Genomic DNA, 21742 nt, shown 5'->3' on the forward strand with positions numbered 1-21742 from the left:
CCGTGACGACTTAACATCTGTAGCTCAAAAAACGTACTTTTAAGAAAAATCTATTGAAAGTTTCAATTTTTTATTTTCGTTTCGGAGAAAAAAAAACCAGCATTATTTGTTAAAATATCGTTGGTTTTTTGAGTCATACATTATCAACCAACTTCATACTCTCAACGGGAACAAAAATTGTTGGATTTGTAAACATACGGACACGATGGAGCATTTACTGTAATTCAGGAAACTGCAATTTCGATTTTCAGATCCAACTTGACTTTACTTATTTCAAAAAAATTTACCTACATGGCAGTGTAAAGCTTCCCGTGTACCTACGATCCGAAATGTGGTAACGTAGAAATTTGTCGGTTGGTTGGTTGGCGCATACATTTATTTGAGGGCACCTCAGCAAAACAAAGTCATTGACGCACCTTCCTTCCTTCCTTCCCAAGTAAAGTAAAAACAAGCATAATTGAAGAGAAAATCACTTGAACAATAAAATATTTTATTATTATCTAGATTAGCCTGTTTCCTTCTCCTGACAAATAGATTGCGCCCCGAACAGAAACCCGTAAAATTGTCAAACACACCCTCCCCGCACGTCGCCATCGATTAGTAGTGTATGACGTTTAATTAAAGTGAGCCCTAAAAAGGGAGGGGGAGAGAGAGAGAGAGAGAGAGGGGGGGGAGAGAGAGAGAGAGAGAAAACAACTTACGTCCATGAATCGCAAAATCTTTGTCCCGTCTCTCGATATCCTGTGGACTTGGGTCCAGTTGGAGGGACCTTGGGTAGTTATCAAACCAGTGGCTAGGAATGGTCCGAGACGGGCCAAGATGAGCTGAGTAAATTTCTGACGGTAGAACTAAGATGAATAAACTGGAAATCAACAGACACTGGTTCAATGAAGGTCTCATTTTGCACCGAACAAACACACGGTTACTTGAGCACACTTTTGCGCTCATACGATTTCACTCCGTTCATAAAATTAGGGCCGACGCACAATCAGCACAACTTTGGACGGAGCATTCATTTCGACTAGTACTAACGAAAGTTTACTGACTCCGAAGTAATATTGAGAAAAAGTGCGGGTCGGAACAGGAATATCACGGAAAGTAGACAGTACGCGGAAAGGTATTCAAGAGGACACAGATGACTGGTTATTTGCTACAGATGGAATCAGCGTGGTTTGCTTGAAGAGAGTGCACAAGGCTTGCGGACCGAAGCGCGGCTTTGGGTACCCACGCAGTAACGGACCATGACATTTCTCAATTTCACTCTCAATATCATTCGTTCATTTTTCCAATTGAAAATAGAACCAAGATACCCTCCTCGTCTGAGCTGCACTTGGTGTTTAACGCTTGAGCAGTCGATGGTCCTGGCTAAAGACAATGGGCAGTAGCGGAAGAGAGGAAGGAGGGGTGAATGACAGAGAAATTATTAAGTTTCAATTCGGTAAGCAATAATATGGTGCATGACTACGGGGGATCAGTGTTGCCAATCTGCTATTCAAGGATGAGTTAATTAGTAGTTAGTTAGTATATTTTAAGACCTTAAGCTAAAAGACTAGCTTTATACTCGTTGACTGGTCTGGAGTATTAGGGTACCGATTGATAGAGAGAGTATGCACATGACGCCCCTCCACTTTCGATGCAGGCCTATCCGAAAATGGCGGCGCTTTATTCTGGTTTTTGAGAATGGGAGGAGGGTCATCCGCAACTTTTTTCAGTTATCACTACCCGCACTTGCTGCCGACCTTAGCATATCCAGGATGATTTTTCTCGAAAATAGCACACGATTAGCCGTAAAACTATGTAAATACGTCGTAATAATGCACTTGAGTCAAGTTCTCGTTGCGATCGGCACATAAAACTACATTCTAAATGATTTTGTATTTACATTTAACAGGGTGTCTAGTTTTTTTTTTTCATTTTGAAAAATCCTGGTGAAATCCTGATCTTCCCTGATTTTTGAATGATAAATCCTGATTTCATAATTGTTCAAAATCCTGATCAAATCCTGATTTTTTTCGGAGAAAAATTGGCGAATGTAACTTCACAAAAATAGCTCGATAAATAAAATTCGATCGGACGGCCGACTTTTCTCAAATCCTGATTTTACGACCGATTTTACCTCAAATCCTGATGAAATCGGGATTAATAAATCCTGATTGACCTCTAATCCTGATAGAATCGGGAAAATCCTGATGCTAGACACCCTGTTTACTTACAGCGCTCACCATTTTTGGGTCCTAAAGAGCTTCATGAAGCTGAAGATGGCGGAGCCAATCAGGGCTGGATTTACCTACTTGCCGACCGTGGGCCGCCTGTATTTTGCCCCTTCGCATTCGTTTTGAAACATCAATAAAACCATCAAATGAACGTGCCAGCGGGGGAGGGGTGCATAAGACGCGTTTACTCGTGTTGAACACATTTTTTGGGAAAACCCTGTCAACACTACTAGCAAAAGTTCACGGAACTTCGCGCCAAAGTTAAGTCTCGTAAACCTATCTCTGTGTGGACAAGGCCTTCCATTCATAAGAAATGAACGTAAAAATTATTCAAGAACAAACATAAATGTGGATTAATGATTTTAACTTCCGCCGCTGCGTCGCGCAGACAGCACCGTGTTTGGCGCAATGCGTGAAGTATTCCGACGGTCTTGTAGGCGCTATGAGTTTCACGCCGACCGCTGCAGCTGAACGCACTGTGTTTGACGCAACGCGTGAAGTATTCACGCAGTCTTGTAGGCGCTATGCGTTTCACGCTGATCGCACTGTGTGAAATTTTGGAGAACTTGAACTATTTGATTTGGAATTTATTACCTTTTATTTAACAGAAAATGGACAAAAGACAAATGAGGAGAGACGAAGATGATTTTTAGATTGAACTTTTGGAGATGATTTTTACAGACACATAAAAAGCTAGCTTGGAATTTTTATACTAAAGATTTTGTTTCCCTGGAGACGAAGGGGGACCCGCTTCATTCTGGCCCCCCTGAACTTCCCGGAAGTTCTGAACTGCAGACTCATGGTTGATCCTGATGAGGACCAGGGAAAATCCTTATCTCGTCGAAGATTGCCCTCTCTAGACGGTCGAGCAACCTGTTTCTTCTGAGCATGTTTCTGCACAAAGGACATCTCCTTCTCGAGTCGCGTCCTTGGCAAGCAGTACATTGCACGTGGTCGCGTTTACAGCTCCAGAACGGGCCTGTGGTAGTTCTTTTGCAACTAATACACGTCGTCATTTGTAAAAAGAGACCGGTAACTCGCTCCCTAGTCGACATCTGAAAGACCAACCAGAATAAAGGGAACGGATTAGGGAAAGGGAAGGTCGGAAAAACATGGCAATATGGAGAATTTTCAGAACGTTGTATTTAAGACGTATGTTGAATTTTTTAAAATTGAATTTTTTTTTTTTAAAACGATGTTGTTTAGTAATAAAATGTGACATCGTCCCAACTTTTAGGGGGATCGTGTCCTGGCGGTACATAAACATATCTGGGATTTGGTTTCCCATAGAATTCTGCCATCGTTTTGGGTCTTGTTGAGGGGGTTGAATTTTGGGAGGATTTGGCCGAGGAAGGAGAAGTTGAATCGGGCGTTGCCGTGGGATTTTGAGATTGAGTGGGAGCAGGGATAGGATCTTGAACCGTAGTGGAGTTGTTGTTATTATCGGAATTTGAACCAGACATGTTCCTGAAAACAAGGATTAGTTGGTTAAATTCTCGGCAACCGGTAAAGGGAATAACTTCACTACTGGACGACGAAGTGTTCCACAAGCCGTGCGAACATCTACCACCCGAGTTTGGCCGTCTCTTCCAGGGTGCAGCTCAATAACTCGTCCCAATTTCCACCGTAAAGGAGGAGTAGAAGGATCGTGTAATACCACTAGCTGTCCTTCTTTCAGAGATTCCTCTTTCTCCCACCATTTTCCCCTTGGCAGCAAGGTATGCAGATACTCTATGTGCCACCTTCGCCAAAACTGTTGAGCCAATAACTCAGCCAAATGCCACCTTCTAAGAATAGGAGGATCATCTGGATCATATTGTTTATTGGGAAGCGCTACCAAAGGACGCCCAATCAGAAAATGACCCGGAGTGAGAGCTAAAAGATCCCTATGATCTGATGATAGAGCAGTCAAAGGTCTAGAATTTAAAACAGCTTCTATCCGTGCGATCAAAGTATTAAACTCTTCTTGAGTGAGAACATTTAGACCATACGTTCGTTTTAAGTGAAACTTGAAACTTTTCACCACTGCCTCCCAGATGCCTCCCAAATGAGGCCCCGTAGGGACATTGAGATGAAATTCAATTTTCTCCTTATGAGAAAACTGAATTAACTCAGAATTTGAAGGAGACAAGAGCCTTTGAAAAAGATTTACTGCTCCCTTAAAATTTGACGCCTGATCGCAATAGATATGTGCTGCCAAACCTCTTCTGGCCACAAATCTATGCAAGGCACCTATGAAAGCATTTGTTGAGAGATCACAGACTGATTCCAAATGCACTGCTTTCGTGCTCATGCAGACGAAAACACAAACATAGACAGGCATAACCCGAGCAAATCGAGAAAAGTGAACTTTGACATTGAAAAAAACCGCAATAATCCAGACCGGTTTTATAGAAAGGTGGACTGGGTTGTACTCTGAATGATGGTAACGGTGCCATTTGTGGAAATTGATTTTTAGGATTAGCCCTGAAACACACCACACAACCGTCCACGATTGACTTGATTAAATTTCGCAGACCCAAAATCCAAAAACGTTGCACGATCAACGAAAATAAAAGTTGAGGAGGTGCGTGAAGATTGTCAATGTGGTAATGCTGAACCAATAATCTCACCACATGATGGTTAGAAGACAAAATAATCGGGTACCTCGATGACTCCGGTAATGAAGCATGTTCTAATCTCCCTCCGGCTCGAAGTAAACCTCTGTGATCCAAATAAGGATTCAATTTTTTAATCGCTTTGGATTTTGCAGACAACTTTTCTCCGGTCCGAACTTTGCGAATTTCTGAACTAAGAGTATCCCTTTGGATTAACTTGAGCAGCAGGAATTCTGCGTGCTCTATCTCTGAAAGAGATAAAAACCCTTTTTTGATGGGCTCGAGGTTTTTTGACACGAAATGTCTCGCCCCGAAACGCCATACATATGCTAGAGAGTGGACGACCTTTGTCCAGGAAGATAGACTTGGTAGACGAATAGAAGTTTGCGGAGAGGGGGCAGGGACAGAGACCTCCTCCTTCCCGACTTGAACTTTGAGAATTTGCCTGGGTGACTTCACATCAGGCAACGCCTTTAAAGAGGGGAGAATAAGATTTGAGACTGGCCAAGTCTCCTCTGGATCAGCCAGCCACGAAGGGCCTGACCACCAGAGCCGAAAAGTCGATAACTCCTCAGGGGAGAGTCCCCTTGTCGCACAGTCGGCGGGATTGTCACTCGATTTGACATGACGCCAGATGACTTGCGACGGAGTTTCATGAATAGACGTTACTCGATTTGCTACAAAGGTTTTTAGTCTATAAGTTGGAGTTTGAATCCAAGAAAGAACAATTGAAGAGTCAGTCCATGCAAAAACTTTATTGACCTCATAATGTTCCAGAGTAGTGGCATGACGACGCAATAACTCCATTCCCATATTTGCAGCTACTAGTTCTAATCTCGGTAAAGACACTTTCTTCAAAGGTGCTACCTTGGACTTAGCAATTATCAAATGAACCTGACCTTTATCTTCCGTTGAAGAAGGAGCAAAACGGAGATACAGAGCGCATGACGTTGCCATTTCACTTGCATCCGTGAAAATGTGTATTTGAGTAGGTTGTTTATGTCTATCTAAGAACCTTGGAATCGAAATATCTGAAAGTTTTGGAAGAGTTTGCGTAAATTGATGCCACCGATCTAGAACATCCTGAGGGAGAGAATCATCCCAATCTACTTTAAGAAGCCAGAGTTCTTGTAAGAAGACTTTGCCCTTCACAAAAACTGGCAACAGCCAACCGCAAGGGTCGAACACTGATGCGATTTGTGAAGCGATATCTCTCTTTGTTTTTGCTGGGGGAAAATCAGGAATTTTGTATGAAAATGTGTCCTTTATTGAAGACCAGATAATTCCTAAAAGTTTAAAATAAGGATTTTCCGGATTTCCTTTCGGCATTTCTAAATCTGCACTGGGGCGATCAGCTAAAATTGACGGGACATTAGAGGTCCATTTTCGCATATAAAAACCTCCCTCACTTAATAGAGCTATAATTTCCATTAATAAAGAGCGTGCTTCTTCTGGGCTTTGATCCCCATGCACTAAGTCATCCATAAATAAAGCGTCTGAAAGTGCCTTTGCAGCTCTCGGATACTTATGCCCATGATCTTTAATTAACTGTTTTATAGTTCTGATAGCTAAAAATGGAGACGAATTAATGCCGAAAGTAACCGTTGTTAGAGCATAAACTTGTAGAGGTAACCAGGGCTCAGCTCTCCAAAATATTAACTGATATTTATGATCTGAAGGATGGAGAGGAATTTGTAAATACATTTGTTTAATATCCCCCGAGAAAAACTACTGCATAACTACGAAATTTGATTAAAATATCCGTTATGTCCGATTGAAGAGCTGGTCCAGGTAATAAAATATCGTTCAAAGAAACACCATTACTGGTTTTCATCCCCGCGTTGAAAACTACTCGCAATTTCGTAGTTGTCGAGTCAGTTTTCAACACTCCATGATGTGGCAAGAAAAAGTGTTGAGAATTTTCTGGAGGAGGGTTGACCGGTTCCATAAAACCGTTATTAAGATATTCCTCCATAAATTTAGTGTACAATTTTTTCATTTCCGTGTCCCTTTGCAACCTAGCTTCCATTTTGTAAAACTGTTTTAAGGCTAAGTTGCGGGACTGACCTAGTTTTTTGCGTTTTCTGAAAAAGGTAGCCTGACTTGATACTTTTTGTTTTCCAATTGTGTTGTCGTTTCAACATAATATTTTTCTGCATATTCTTCCTCTGGTGTCATTGCCTTTTTTGGAGGATTTATCTCTTCTATTGTCCAAAATTTTTCCATTATTTTATTCAAATTATTATTCTCATTTTTATTTTCAACATTTACCATAAAAACAGTTGAATTCAGAAGTAAAGGTTTAGAATGTAAGGCGGAGAATTCTCCACCATTGCGTCCCAAAACCACATCACCGAACACAGTGGGAAGAATAGAAGGGAGAGACGGACCCAGGGGTTCTGGAATTCCAGTCACTATATTTGCGTAAATATCTACTCCTAATAGAATGTCTATTTTTGCATCCTTCTCACAAGAATCATCCGCTAACTGTCTATTTTTCAAAACCTCTTTTAATTTTGGATCTAAAAGAACTGACGGAACAGGATCTGTTATTTTTCGAACGACAATCACCGGATAGTTAGGCGCTACTAATTTACCATTTTTATTTAGTATATTTATTTGCACTGATCCGAATGATTCCACTACATTTCCTGATAGCCCAGAGACCGTCACTCCACCTCTTTTAGGCTTCAAATTGAGCAATTGGCAACACTGTGATGTCAATACACCACGATCTGCGCCAGTGTCGATGCATCCTCGAACGATGATTTTATCCCCTTTTTCATTTGTTAATAATACCTTAACTGTTGGTAAAATCGAACTGGTTGTTTTTACGTGATTTATTAAAGATCGTTCTGGTTCATCATTTGATTGCTCATGTTTGAACAACTGAGTATAGAAAGTTTTGCCTCTATTCTCATGGATTGAAGAATGATGGGATCCATTACATTCTCTACACTTCCTTTTACTCTTGCACGAACTTACAAAATGATCTTTCGAGGTACAATTCAAACAAAGTTTGTATTTCTCAAGAACTTTCTTTCTTTCCTGAGGAGATAGCATTCTATAATTTTGACACTGAGAAATTACATGATTTGCGTTTGGACATTGCGGACATTTAAAACATTCAGGAACTTCCAACGGATTTGCATTTTGAACTTTATTTTGATATTTTTTAGAATCAGAACTTCCCTTTTTATTTTCTTTACTAGAATTATGCAAAATCATTTGTGGCTGTTCCTTTTTTGGAGCTCTACATGGTTGCGGTTGAGATTGACGGAACGTGGAAGAAGCTCCCAAATACTGAGACAATTCGTCCTTTAAATAAGTACAAAGTTCCTCAACTGTTGGCATTGCTGACTTATCGTCTCTGGAATCCTCAAATCTCCTTCGATGATAATTATTCATTTTCCGTAACAGAATTACAATCAATAACAACCCATAGTTTTCTGATTTATACCCTAATGCTTCTAGAGCTTGCATATTTTCTCTCAATTTAGTAAAAAAGACAGAGACGTTATTAGCACCTAACTCAGGTAAGTCCAAGAAATTAACCAAATGATGAGTAATTTGTCTTCTAGGACTATTATAATATTCGTTTAACAATTTCCAAGCAACGTCGTAATTTTCGCTGGTAAATTCTAAGTTTTTAACATGATTTAACGCATCCCCGGATAATTGAGCTAAAAGATATTGAAGCTTTTCCTGTTTCGTCAACTCAGTCGCATTATGAATCGTTACTTCAAATAAACCTCGAAAAACAGACCAATCAGATAAACTTTTACCATCGAATTTTGGTAATTCGATTTTTGGTAATTTAAGATGAGAGCGAAGATTCATTGAAGGCTTTGGAGAGTTTCTGGAAGAACTGACAATAGAAGCTGCTGCATGCTTCGCGGGTAAGTAGAGTTTCTGACCTTCCTCAATCAAGTCATCTAACTTTCCCTGCCATATTGCCTCTTCTTCCAGATGGTCCGAATTCATGACAATTTCGTCCTGAATCAGATCAAATTCGTCTTGACATTTTTTCAACCTTTCAATAGACCAATCAAATTCATTCACATTGTCGGTTGTTACTTCCCGTAATGATTTGACGATCCTTTGAATTTTATTTAACAGCATTTGTCGCTTTTTAAGTAACGGATTATTTGTGATTTCGGGAGGAGTGGCGAACGAGTTTTTAGATGAATGAGGCGAATGAATGGAAAGAGGATCAGAAGAGGACTTTTTAAAGGGGCCACCGGCATGCAACCGTGTAGCCTTGCGAAAATAAACATTTTCAAGACTTGTTCTCCGTAAGTGAGTTTCACTTTGAGTTCCCACTCCGAGATTGAATTCAGATTCCATAACTGCTTATTAATTCACAGTTCCTAAAGAATAGAATATTATAATATTGGCGAAGGAGGCGAACAGATGATATCAACAATAAGACATAACCTCAAACCATCATCAAACAACACCACGATTCGAATTCTCTAGGTTATGAAAATTTTAATGAAAATTTGAGGTTATGAATTTCTATTACTACCAAGAAAGGAAAAATAAGGAAAGAATTGGAATGACTTCACCGATTTTTTGACGATCTGAGATTTTGGGAGAGCTTAGATTTTGGCCATGTAAAGAATTGTCCCTTTGATTCGTTCCGAGCGAGATCCGTTGAAAAGGCGCCGGGCAAGAATGGGAAGGGGAAGGACTTGATAGGTTATCCGCTGTCGAACGTCGAGCACCCGAACAATATTTTCAACTTTCCCGGGTTTCGGCACCAAATGAAATTTTGGAGAACTTGAACTATTTGATTTGGAATTTATTACCTTTTATTTAACAGAAAATGGACAAAAGACAAATGAGGAGAGACGAAGATGATTTTTAGATTGAACTTTTGGAGATGATTTTTACAGACACATAAAAAGCTAGCTTGGAATTTTTATACTAAAGATTTTGTTTCCCTGGAGACGAAGGGGGACCCGCTTCACTGTGTTTGCCGCAATGCGTGAAGTATTTGTGCAGTCATGTAGGGGCTAATATGTGTTACATGCCGGCCGATCGCTGCGCCGAGGGCTTCTCCTTTTCATCTCAAGTCCTCGTCATCGTTTCTCTCTAAGTCGCGCCGTTCCAGGCCAAATTGCGTGTTTGGTTTCTCTCTTAACTCGACTAATTAAAGGTGCTATTTCTTGTATCACTGAAAGACGACAAAAGTAGAAATCACTATACTCTCAGAAAATTAGAGATTTTGTCGCCTTTTCTCGTTTAGAATTTATATTTTTCTAAATTCGACTTTTCTATACCTATATTTAAAAAAAATTCAAAATTTGCCGCTCCCTATAGATTTGCCGCCATGAGCCGCGGCCCATGTGGCCACCCCCTCAATCCGGCCTTGTAGCCAATCGATATTCATAGCCACTTTGCTATCAAGGTACTCTATGGAGTATCAATGCATTAAGTGAAATTCTTCGAGGAGCTGAGATATTGACATGGAAGTAGTGCCTGAATCAAACCGGAAGTTATTTATGTATTAACACATTTTTTATGAGAGTGCGGCCTAAACTTCATAAAATCTCAAAATATGCCCTGAAATTGTTCAAAATTGACCTAAATTTTATAAGGTCAATGCAAGGGGAGGGGGCAATTCACCCCTTTGCCCTCTCCAATCGATGCTTCTGGCTGGGTACACATTGTTTCCATTGGAGCTCGACTCGATGCAGACAGAGCACTCTGTGCTCAGGATCGAAGTTCTGTTCTCACAACAGAAAAGTATTGTAAGTTTAACAAAGAAAGTGCAGGAGCCCCGGGAACAGAAGGTTCTGTCATCAGTACCAACTATTTTTTTGAGTGATAATTTTAAAAAAAAGCGCTTGAAATTTTTGGCTGTGATGATCGGTACAGTTTAACCAAGAGTGCTCCAGTCCCATGAGAGTGCAAGGGTCAGTCCATTTAAGATTTCATTTTGCTGTTACCGCTACTTTTTTCACAAAACCAACCCAATGGCATGGTGTTTTGTACATCATTCCTCATGAAAATTTTGCGCTGAATCCGAATCCGTGCTTAAATTGCAGGAATTTTCTTTTTTTATCGCTCAAATTTGATCTGAAATGCTGCATTTGTCATTACCGTAACCTGTTACCGGTCGAAAGTCTCAACTTTATCGCTGAATTCAAGCAAATATATACAAAGTCACGGGCTTCTGAAATCAAATATGGCTTCAGCATACTTTGAATTGATAATTCTTTCTTTTTAGAGCTATATTCTCCTCTAAGTCTTCGAAAAAATTGCCATCTTGTGCTTGTTACTGGATTTGGTGTCATTACCGTAACCCCTTGTTCTGGAGCAAACTTCGGCTGCTAGGCGACAGCACCAGCTCGAACTTACATTCGTTGATGTTTGTGTTGGAAGGAGGACCCATGGTGAGTAGCTCTCTATTTTTTACTTAATCATAAAGTAATATTCGTTCAATTTACAGTGATGAATTGAGTTTTGTCCAACTCTCAGCTGCCATTACCGTTACCATATAAAAATCCACCAAGGATTGAAGATATCATCAAACCTACTTCATTTATGAACGCATGGCATTAAACCAACCTCAAATATGAAATCTCACCTTCCTACAACAAGCCCATGTCTCCTTTTGGCGCGAAATTTGAATGTTTCTCATTACCGTAACCATCATTACCGTGACCGTAACCATCATTACCGTAACTTCCACCCAGACCGTCTAGGGTGCACGGTAATGATGCAAGAGTTTCGGTTATGACCAACTATCTTTTTTAATGAATCTATAGCGGCCTTTTTTAGTTTTTTAGGAATAATTTCAGTTGCTTGAGATTACCTTGAAATATATCTCTGTCTTTTCCTTGTCCACAGACGTTTTAATTGGAGAAAAATGTCAACCCCATATGAGAAATGGTTTCAGAACTTAGAAGAAAAACTGAAAGTCAGTCAGTTTAAATCAGTACAAGAAAATGGCCCATCAGATACCACCAGCAATACCGTCCCGTCCTGCCCAGAAAGTACATCAATACGATCCGAGATAGTCTTATACTATTTATTGCTAGTTTTGCTAGTTAAAAGTTCTATTTTCTCTTGACTATTATTATTATTATTATTTTGTTCGGAGATCTCACTAAAGATATTTTTGTTTACGTTACTTACATTTCTTCTCAAAGAAATTTTCTCTTTTGCTATATAGGTGGTTAAATAAAGTCCTATTTTTCCTTTATTATAATTATTTTGTTTAGTGATCTTATTAGAGATACTCATTTAATGTGAAATTGTTTGATTTCTACCATTTCTTTGACTATTTATTTATTTCAAATGATTTGGTTTGGTCATTTTTTCGAATTTTTGTACTGCTTTAATACAATGTTTCTTTAGAAATCAGTGCTTTTTTCCTTCAGCCTTGAGATCCTACCCCATAAGGCCGTCATGCATAACAATAAATCATTACCGTATACTCACAGTCATTACCGCTACTATTTATCATTACCGTAACCGGCTTATTTTTCTTGAAAAAAAATTGGAAAAAAAGCTGTAAATTTACAATTTAGGGGGAAATTACAAAATATAAGTTTAGCTCTTTATAGAAAAATCTTTACATGCAACCTCATCCTTTTCTCTCAAATGTAGGGCAATTTAGAACTCAAAAAAAAACAAAAAATTCCGAATTTGACATTGAAATTTGTTTAAATAAAAGTTTTAATCATAACTTATCCAAATATTTGTATTTATTTCGAACTATCAGACTTTAAACTAAACAATAAAAATAAAAAAGATCAGTTTCCACTTCTTTAGCGTGTGCTGGACTAACAAAGTAAATAGGTTACGGTAATGATGAGTTTTTTCAAAAACTCTCAAAAATCACAAGAAATAAAAAAAATGGTGCCGAAAAGAGCTATGCCACTGTCCAATAATTATTCTGAGGGGTTCAAAGGTCCCAAAAAATATTATATATAAGTCACTTACTGACTTCCAACTGCTGTGAAAGTCTGATTCTGAAAATGAAATCTTAAATGGACTGACCCGCAAAGCATAGAACAAAACATCACTTAAGAAAACAGATAATTCAAAGATGAGATACCACGAAAAAATGTCGCGTTTAATGAGAAAAAGTTGAGCAGCCATCTAAAATTAAACAGCTTCATGGGCTATATGAGGCACAAGTAATACTATTTAGTTGCGTGAGCATGTAAAGAAAAACGATGCGATCAGATACTTGTATTGAGAGCGGTTGCATTGAAGTGTGAAAAATTGATTGTGAGATCATTTTGCGCGCGAGCGCTGATGTCGTTTTTGCTTTGTCATAGTGCTGTGCAAACACCGAAAGAATCGATCATTGATATTCCCAATACTCCACTAGTGTTATAGGCTTGATATATTACATGAGTCATATCGTTGGGTCGCGTCTCATTAAGATAACGTCATAACAAGTAGAAATCCTTTGGGACCACTCATTCATTATGTTACGCGTTCTGGGAGGGACCTGGCATGATATGTGTGTGACACATATGGAAGAGTTATCTCTCTTCGCGGAGCTCTTAACGCATATTGTATTGCTCCATTTTTCATATTCTTCTAAAAATTATTGTTTTATATATATTCTTCTACTTGTAACACCGAGGCGCGCGCACTGTGCACACGTTTGAAGACGGACATGAAAACCAAAACGCCTTCATTTTATTACATGCAACACGGCCATCCTCTGAGCTGGAATAGTTGCATCAGGCCGCTATTAAAAATTCCCGGACCTCGCCGAGCTCACGCAGTTTTGCACGACTGTGATGTGGAATACTTCAGCTGTATGATTCAGAGGATTTCGATAAAATGAAGAAGAATGAAGAGAGATATTGCAGATATTCCATTTTCTTTGTCGGCAGTGTGGTTTTAAATACACACATGCGATGTGCTATATAGATGCCAGATTTTGGTGGAAACCAGCTCACCGTTCATCCAAAATTAGGCTTTCGGACTTTCCTGAAAGCTGATAACATACGGAAGAACTCTACATTCGCAACCTTGAAAAATGCAAATACTAATTTTGTTGGCACACGGTTTGGAGGTCTACGATTTTTTAGGACTCCCTGCCAAAAAGTAATCACTTGCCCACAATCATTGTTTTTGGCAGTTGATTCAAATGAAAGCTTTCATTTGTTGTTTATTAAAGATCATTTATCCATCATTTCGGTGCCCTTAACTTGCCTCTTTTCGAAACAATCCCCGCCAACAAAATGTATTTCTAGCAATACCACTTCACTTCACTTCAAAAAACTCGTTTTGAACTCCTTGGCGTGGATTGCACATTTGCATGCAGCCCCGTAAACTAATTTTCCCTGATCTCTGCTGTTGCGTCAACCTTTTTCGTGTTTTCAAAACTCAAATCAGTGTTGAAAGGTTTGCAATTCTGCACAATAGCAGAAATGAAGGAATAAGTTATTTTAAGGAGGTGCGTGCAATTCACGTCAATGAGTTCAAAACGAGTTAATTTGCAGAAATAAATTGATGTTAGGAGGGGGGGGGGGTTGCTTCGAAGGAAATAAGTCAAAAGGAACCAAAATCATGGGTAATCAAGGTTTTTAAACCTCTTTTTTATTTCTGGGAAATGTGTCCAAATTTAAAAGGAACTTCGTCTGTTTTTTCCGCAAATCAATATAATGTCCGGAGAAGTCGGGAGAAAGATAGTAAAGGTAAGCCCTCTCTCTCTCTCTCTCTCTCTCTCAGTGTTGTAGCAGATGAAGATGATCACATAGAAATCAGTGCGCAGTGGTCGGTCAATTTTTCTTTTATTTTTCTTTTATTCTAGTTTATTTTATCTTGTAATATGGTTTATAATCATCACAGATTGAGATTCACACAATCAGTGAAGTGAAAGGTCATTTCAAACGCCGCGGAGAATAAAATTTTACCTCAGCTTTATGTTAGTATCTCACGTCTGTTTTTAGTTTCATTCGTGCTAGCAACGTTTAGACGCTGCAGGTAAGATAAATTATTTCATTTAAAAAAATCCACTCTTCGACAGCCTTGAATTTATTACGAACGCGCTTACTAAATATTTTTTAACAAAGTTTTTAGTATACCATTTAAAAATAACTCAAATAATCGCCATATAAATACGTACAAGTAAAGGATGATGCACTCGATCGCAATTATTTAAACTTTAAAACATGGTTTTCATTTCATGAAAATCAATATGTTGTACAGAGAAATATTGCATTATAGGGCAAGTTTAAAAGGATTATCTCACAATTATACATATCAACTATATTTTAATCAAATAATAATTTATCTTCTTTCTGGATCTTCAAATAAATGCGCATGTTGTTAAATTCACAAATATTTTGATTTCCATCAAAATTACGCCATATTTCTCTCAACTTTAAGTATTAGATTGGTCCTTAAAAATGACCCCAGTCTGAGATTTATACATTTCTACTGTCTGTAGGGACCAAGATCATGTTTTGGCATCATGAACTATGCCCAGACAAACGTAGACTGGCGATCTTCGTCTAATGCTCAGCCATTCCCCGAAATTATAAAAATAAACGAAGGTAAGGAGACGCAAATTAACTGGAAAAATTAACACAGACAATTACAGACACAAATTAACTATTAACAGAGCCTAGCATTAGTCGATATTCTTGAGGAAGTGCAAATCGATCTCTAAACATACCGGTCATATTGTGAATAATCTGAGAAGACTTTTTTCCGTATCGTCACCTTCCAGGCAAAGTATCACAAGCGCCATGCGACGTTTAAAAATTTCCGCCGCCATTATATTTTTTTACAGAGAAATTGTTCAACGAAGCTGTCCGAAAATTACACCAAATTTTCTTTGTGCTGCCGATAAAATTTAGTGAAATTTTCGAACAGATTCAACCAACAATTTCTCAGTGAAAAAATAAAATGGCGGCGGAAATTTTTAAACGTCGCATGGCGCTTGTGATACTTTGCCTGGAAGGTGACGGTATCATCATAAAAAGTACCAATACTTATTTTTTGTGTGTTATAAAACCTTGTTTGAATTTTTTTCCAGCAGTTTATTTTGCAAACTCCTCCGTGGAGTAAGTGATCTCTGATAAACAATGGCACAGACCTCAAGAATCTCTCAACGAGGCAAAGGTCTTGTCTTTCATGTGTACGCGCCATTTTTATTCTTTGCCATCTGTTCAAGTAAGTAATGGACTCTACAGGAGCCCCATAGTAACAATTGTTTTTTGATGCATTATCAAGCAAATAGAGAAATATGATCATGAGTGAAACTTGCTGTATCGTTAAAATTTCACAAGTAACATACCAAACATTTTTGAAATTTCTAAAATCACTTCTTAAGCGTATAAGAGTACCTACCTAACTTGACTACTTGATAGGCAGAAAATCCAAACACAGATTTGACTTTTATTTGTAATTTACTTGTTGATCTCTCCACGAGAGAAGTTTCTAATGAAAATAAACTGGAAGCACTACCTTTTCGGTCTGCTGCTCAGAAATTAACAATTAAAATCCAAGATCGGCTGGGTTTGGTATCCTGCGGCTAAAACTTTTGAAAATATAGATACGAAATTTTACTAGCGTCATTTAGTGGAGTTTCCCATTGAGTCTAACTCTAATTTAACAGTGGATAAAAAATGCATCAGTTTCTGATGCATCATCCAATTTTTCGTGCTTGAAGGTATTTGCATAAGCTACAGGCAATTATAAATCGCCGGCAGTGCGACTGCCATTAGTGTTATACAAGAAAAAAGCATAAAATTCAGAAACCAAGAGAAAAAGAAGAGAGTACTTACTGATTATTTTGACTTTTATTAGACTAGATGCTTTTCCCTCCGTAAAAACATAGTATTATGTTTTTATAATCATAATTTCGGAAATAAATGACACATTCAGATGAGCGCCTGGTGCAATCCGAGATTTTAGTTGGGTCCGAGTCGGATAGGCAATTTAACTAATTTCGTGTCAAAACCTTTAGTATCACAGAAAAATGAAGGCGTTCCAAGCCAAGATCATGCGTTGAAGGGCAACTTTAAGGGGTCTTTTTCCCGTCTTAATTCTTCATTTGTTCTTAAAGTAATTTCAGCAGACAAGACAGTGGCACCTTCAACGACCAGCGGAGATTCTAACATCAACTCGTCAGCTACAACGACAAACAATGTGGTTGAAAAAACTGCATCTTCCGCTGCACTCCTTGAATACGTGAAAAGTGTAAGCGGTCCTCTGGAGGAGGACGGGTTAGTGTACCCGTTGGATTACTACAATGAAAAAGCTATGATGGAGGAGTTCGATTTTGAGCCAGCAGATTTTATGAAAAAACTCGCCAATTCTGCAGCATCACACGGGACACCGCCCGCTCAATTTACGCAAGACATCCTGGATCTTCTTGCCCTGCAAAATCGGTCTTTATCGGAACAGGTATAATTATATACGTTTTTATTTCGGAGGGAACTATCTAAAAATGAATTAAATCGAAAGGAACTATATCCGCATAAGATTTGCATGCTTCATAGTTTCTTTTGATTTAACTCATTTTTAATTAGCAACGATTTCTAAATTGAACCATATTTGGAGGCGTAATCACAACCGTGATCTCATCTACAACAAATGGATTGCATTTTGCAATTTGGAACCACAATTTCTATCTCACTTTACAAACAGCTTGTGTAAGTGCCATTAGTTTTCAAATATACCATAATACAAACATTAAATGTTCCATAGTACGAGGCAAATTCCTTAAAATTTTCGAGGGAATCCGCACAAATGTTCCTCGTAAAATATAAATTGCCCACTTAAACTTAACAATAGCTGATGTAGCTTGGTTCCTTTCTGCCTAACGCGGTCCAGTTGACATCGGTTCGATCGACACATAGATATATAGTTAGGTAACTTTTGTTTTAACCGCAACAACTGAAACGTTTGCGTGTCCACCATTTTAAGGTAAAATTGTAAATATTAACATCCTCTTGCACATTTTTTTTTATTAAAGCATGGCCTGAGTCGCAATTATTATTGCATATATTTCTAAAATTAGCTAATAGCTCAACTTTTGATGGACCACCAAACATGATTTGATTTTAAATAGCGCGAACCGTGTTATTTCGTCATAAACAGAATGCGCCGAAAATAATAAAAATACCCAAAACATCAGAAAATCAACTTTTCGGAAATGGTGTGCACCGGCATGGGTTCGACACCAAGAAAATAAGACTTTTGAACGACTTGAGCGCACACCGGCCGCATCGCGGTATACGCGCAATGCATGAAGTATCCTACGGATTTGTAAGGCGCTACTATGCGCCGCCGTGCGCACCGTGCTGAATGCGCAATGCATGAAGTATCCTGCGGTCTTGTTAGGCGCTACCAAGCGAATCATGCCGTGCGCGCCAGTCCCTGCGTTCGACGCCACTATACAAACTTGGCGTCAGCGGCTTTCAACTTATGATTTTTAAGTTTTTGCACAGGTAGTTGGAATTATTGTCATTTCTAATGGTAAAACATTACAAAAAACTCAATTTTTTTCTATTCATTTTCATATATTTTTATTAATAATTCTAAATAGAAGCATGCAAGTGAAACGACCTTTACGTGTAGCCTCCCTCGTTGCTTAGCGATGTAATGGCGTAAATAGGCAGATCCAGACATTTCGAACGGGGGGGTGGAACTGAGTGCTGGCACCTAATTAGCTGGAATTTAAATAAATTCCTATAGCAGATTGCTCTAATTATTAAATTCTAAATGTTAAATTTTTAGTTATATTTAATCGTAGGTTTATATACATCTAAAATTTTTTTTTTCATCGACACTCTTTTTTTTCAGAGCGAGTCGCCCAGCCGAAGTGACACTCCGAAACTCCTGAGCGAGATGCTCCTGAAAAGAATGACGGACGGTTGGAAGAGCGAGCTGAGTCGCCTGGAAAAGAAATACAACATCAGTTCGGAAGTTGCAGGGCCCGACTCCATCACCACGACGCGACTGGCGCTGATGTATCCTCATCTCATCAATTTCGGCCAGAAACCCTTCGCGGCTCCCCTCAACATTACGGTGGGTTTCTCAGGGCGCGATGAAAACTGCGAAAGGGGTTACGGCGGCTGTCGCACGGACTTGTACGATGCGAATATACCATCAATACTAGGCCGCCCCGAATTCGGTGGGCTCATCCCTCTAGTTCAACTTGACGAGATCATCCGCCGGATGATCATAGGGACGCACCTCTATGCGCTTCACAGGAACAGTGTTGACGACATGGTGCCCTTCCGAACCAAGTGCTTCTTGTTGAAGCGTCGCATGGAGAGGAGCCTCTTGTCCGAGGACAGGAGAGTCAGGTTCCTGCGCAGCAATGAAATCGTCCATAAAAATGGGACATTGCTGAGGACTTCCATCAAAAATGTCTACGATCGGATCCCGAAAACTTTCAAGGATAACATCGATTGGGATTTGCTCACCTGGGAAGTGCCGGTTTACGGCCTGACGCGTTGCTTACTCTAGGGTGACAACTGTAAGGGCCGATTATACGACCTCTGGTCAGGCGCTAGTCAAAGTGGTAGTTTGGATCTGACCAGAGCATAGGTGTGTACGACTCCCGGTTTTCTTCAGGTCAAGTCCCGGTCAGCCTTTGTTCTTTCTCAGAAACCAGTACACGGAGAAAAAAACCTCGTGCGTGGGACCCGAAGTTTAGGTCATATGGATCTCTGAAGTTTTCAGATTGAGCATCTCAACACTTTAGATCTAGCTGTCGAGGTTCGGATCACACATCTGAAACTTCAGTTCTTACATCTGAAGTACTTCAGATGTGAGAACCGAAGCTTTTCGGATGTGAGAACCGAAGTTTTTCGGATGTGAAAACCGAAGTACTTCAGATGTAAGAACTGAAGTTTCAGATGTGTGATCCGAACCTCGACAGCTAGATCTAAAGTGTTCAGATGGTCAATCCGGAAACTTCAGAGATCCATATGACCTAAACTTCGGATCCCACGCACGAAGTTTTTTTCTCCGTGTAGTTAGGCTGATTAGCAGATTAACTGCTGGTCAAGTCTGACCGCTGGTTTGGTGACCAGAGGTTGACAAGAGATCTTATAAAGGGCCCCAAGTCGGTTCACAAGCTCACCTCACCGGAAAGAGCAGGGGATTTTTTTCTCCCTTCCTTTTTCCTTCCTGCGCTCTTCCTCTATTTTTCTTCCAATCTTCTATTTCGTCGCCTTCCTGACATGAGCGCGTAACTACACTCAGCAATGAGCTCTGTTGTTCATACAATTTAATGCTTTTCCGGGCTCATCTCGAGATGTAGTTACGCCTTTTTGTAAGCCGGGCGACGATTTCACGCTCGTGTTTTTTTATTACTACCTTCCAATTTTCACTTTTTTTAACGAACCCTGTAACCTAACCGCAAAGGTGTTTATGGCCATCGATATTAAGGCACCGCTTTGAAGTATAAATGCAGATCACTTTTGAGCAACGAATGTTTCCAGGCTTAGAAAGCTGGTATTTAAAAGCTTTTTTTGACCTAGATATAAAACTTGTGTTAAGAACTTAGGATTAAATTTGCTCTAGATCTATATCCTTATTTCTAACACTGTGAAATAACATTGGAAAAACTGGTGTTGCTTAAATTACAGTTACTTTGAATTAAAAATGTCTTTTTATTTCAACTGAATGGCTTAGGCGGCCGCTAGATCCTAGAGCCATCGCACAGTGGTCTGGAAGCCACAAAAAAAGAAAAAGGAATGAGTTCTTCCATCTCATGCAGGTCCTCATTTTCAAATATTGACTTTTTACTACTTCATGCAAAAGAAGCCTATCTGTAATTAAAATTGAGTGCAGATAACTTCATTTGTTTGAATGGGCCTATTCGAGGATATTCTTCCTTAGAGATATCAACATTATTTTCTTCTTATTGTCAGTGACTTCATTTTACTCAGGATTCCATCAACTTTGAGGTTTAGTTTAAAAAAAAACCGAGAGCTACAAATTTTTGACAATTCAAAGGAAAGTCCTGTTTGGGGAAATGGGGGGAGGGGAGGGGTTGATGGTGTTTATGTAGTTCGCTTGAGGTACTAATAAAAAATGGAAAATGTAAAAATGAATTGCATATAGATAAGCTTGCTTAGGAAGGTTTTAATAAAATTCAGGTAATCTTTTCATTCTGAGTTGATCTCAGGCCCTGAATTGCATGAACACGATGAAAACTTGAAAAGCTAAGTGAAGCATCGTGGAGTATTACCAATACTACCTCTAATTGAAAATCCACGTCATGATAAGACACGTGGAGAAAAGTTTAGAATTCATGGATGGAAACAACATTTTGGGATATTGGTCAGAGTAAAGTTGGGAGTCTCCACGGTAAATTTTTGAAGCACTGGGCACGCCATATGCACATGCATTCACCCTCTGCAAACCAGTTTTGGGTACATTTTTGTCGCATTTTTTTCTTTTCTTTTTTTCTTTTGGCTTCAAGAGTCAAGAACATAGTGATGTTGCAGGCGCTTTTTCAGTCTTTAAGGCGGAAAGTTAGGTAAACTTGCCGCCAAGACTGTAGCGTGGTGTATTTTGTTTAGCTCGAGAATTCCCATAAAAAAACTATAAAATAAACTCTCTATTGGTAGCAATATAAATTAAAGAGCTAAAATTTTTGTCAACATGTATTATACGACTGTTTTCAATTCTCCTTCAGCTGCGTCCGCAGCAATTGTTGTTACGAATATGTTGTGCGTGCTGATCTCAGCTCATTACATACTTGACTCTCTGAAGGCGTTTTAAGTGCGAAAGTAGAGCACCCTGTTGGAGAATAACGTAAGTGAGATCGAATGAATCACTCGATCCCTACTTCGTTCGTTTTCGACAGATTGCGCTACTTGTGCACATTATACGCCTTCAGAAAATCGAGTATGTAATGAACTAAAATCAGCCGCACAACATATTCATAACTACAATTGCTGCAGACGCAGCTGAAGGCGAATT

General features: G+C 39.2%; 1 protein-coding gene and 2 long non-coding RNA genes across 4 annotated transcripts in view; 1 reads left to right on the forward strand and 2 right to left on the reverse strand.

Moving 5' to 3' along the window:
- LOC140224220 (uncharacterized) overlaps window positions 1-2758 on the reverse strand; it is a 57363-nt gene extending 54605 nt beyond the window's left edge. The window contains exon 1 of the long non-coding RNA XR_011899485.1: window positions 702-2758. This is a non-coding gene — a long non-coding RNA (uncharacterized lncRNA). The remainder of the gene's footprint in view (window positions 1-701) is intronic.
- A 725-nt stretch (window positions 2759-3483) lies between these two features.
- LOC140224219 (uncharacterized) lies at window positions 3484-9781 on the reverse strand. The gene is made up of 2 exons (XR_011899484.1): window positions 9622-9781; window positions 3484-3680 (listed from the first exon to the last, which is right to left on the reverse strand). It is a non-coding gene; the product is annotated as an uncharacterized lncRNA (long non-coding RNA).
- A 4837-nt stretch (window positions 9782-14618) lies between these two features.
- On the forward strand, window positions 14619-20417 carry LOC109044359 (uncharacterized). 2 transcript variants are annotated; one of them, XM_019062063.2, is made up of 4 exons: window positions 14619-14773; window positions 15831-15967; window positions 16863-17203; window positions 18605-20417. In XM_019062063.2, exons 2-4 carry the CDS (start codon window positions 15880-15882, stop codon window positions 19271-19273), a joined length of 1098 nt encoding a protein of 365 aa, XP_018917608.2. In that variant the 5' UTR covers window positions 14619-14773; window positions 15831-15879; the 3' UTR covers window positions 19274-20417. The 2 variants fall into 2 exon arrangements, with proteins under 2 accessions (XP_018917608.2, XP_018917610.2); XM_019062065.2 differs by having other exon boundaries at window positions 14626-14773; window positions 15834-15967.
- Window positions 20418-21742: the final 1325 nt, after the last annotated feature.

This window comes from Bemisia tabaci, chromosome 3 (assembly GCF_918797505.1).
Source record: "Bemisia tabaci chromosome 3, PGI_BMITA_v3".
Classification (NCBI taxonomy): domain Eukaryota; kingdom Metazoa; phylum Arthropoda; class Insecta; order Hemiptera; family Aleyrodidae; genus Bemisia; species Bemisia tabaci.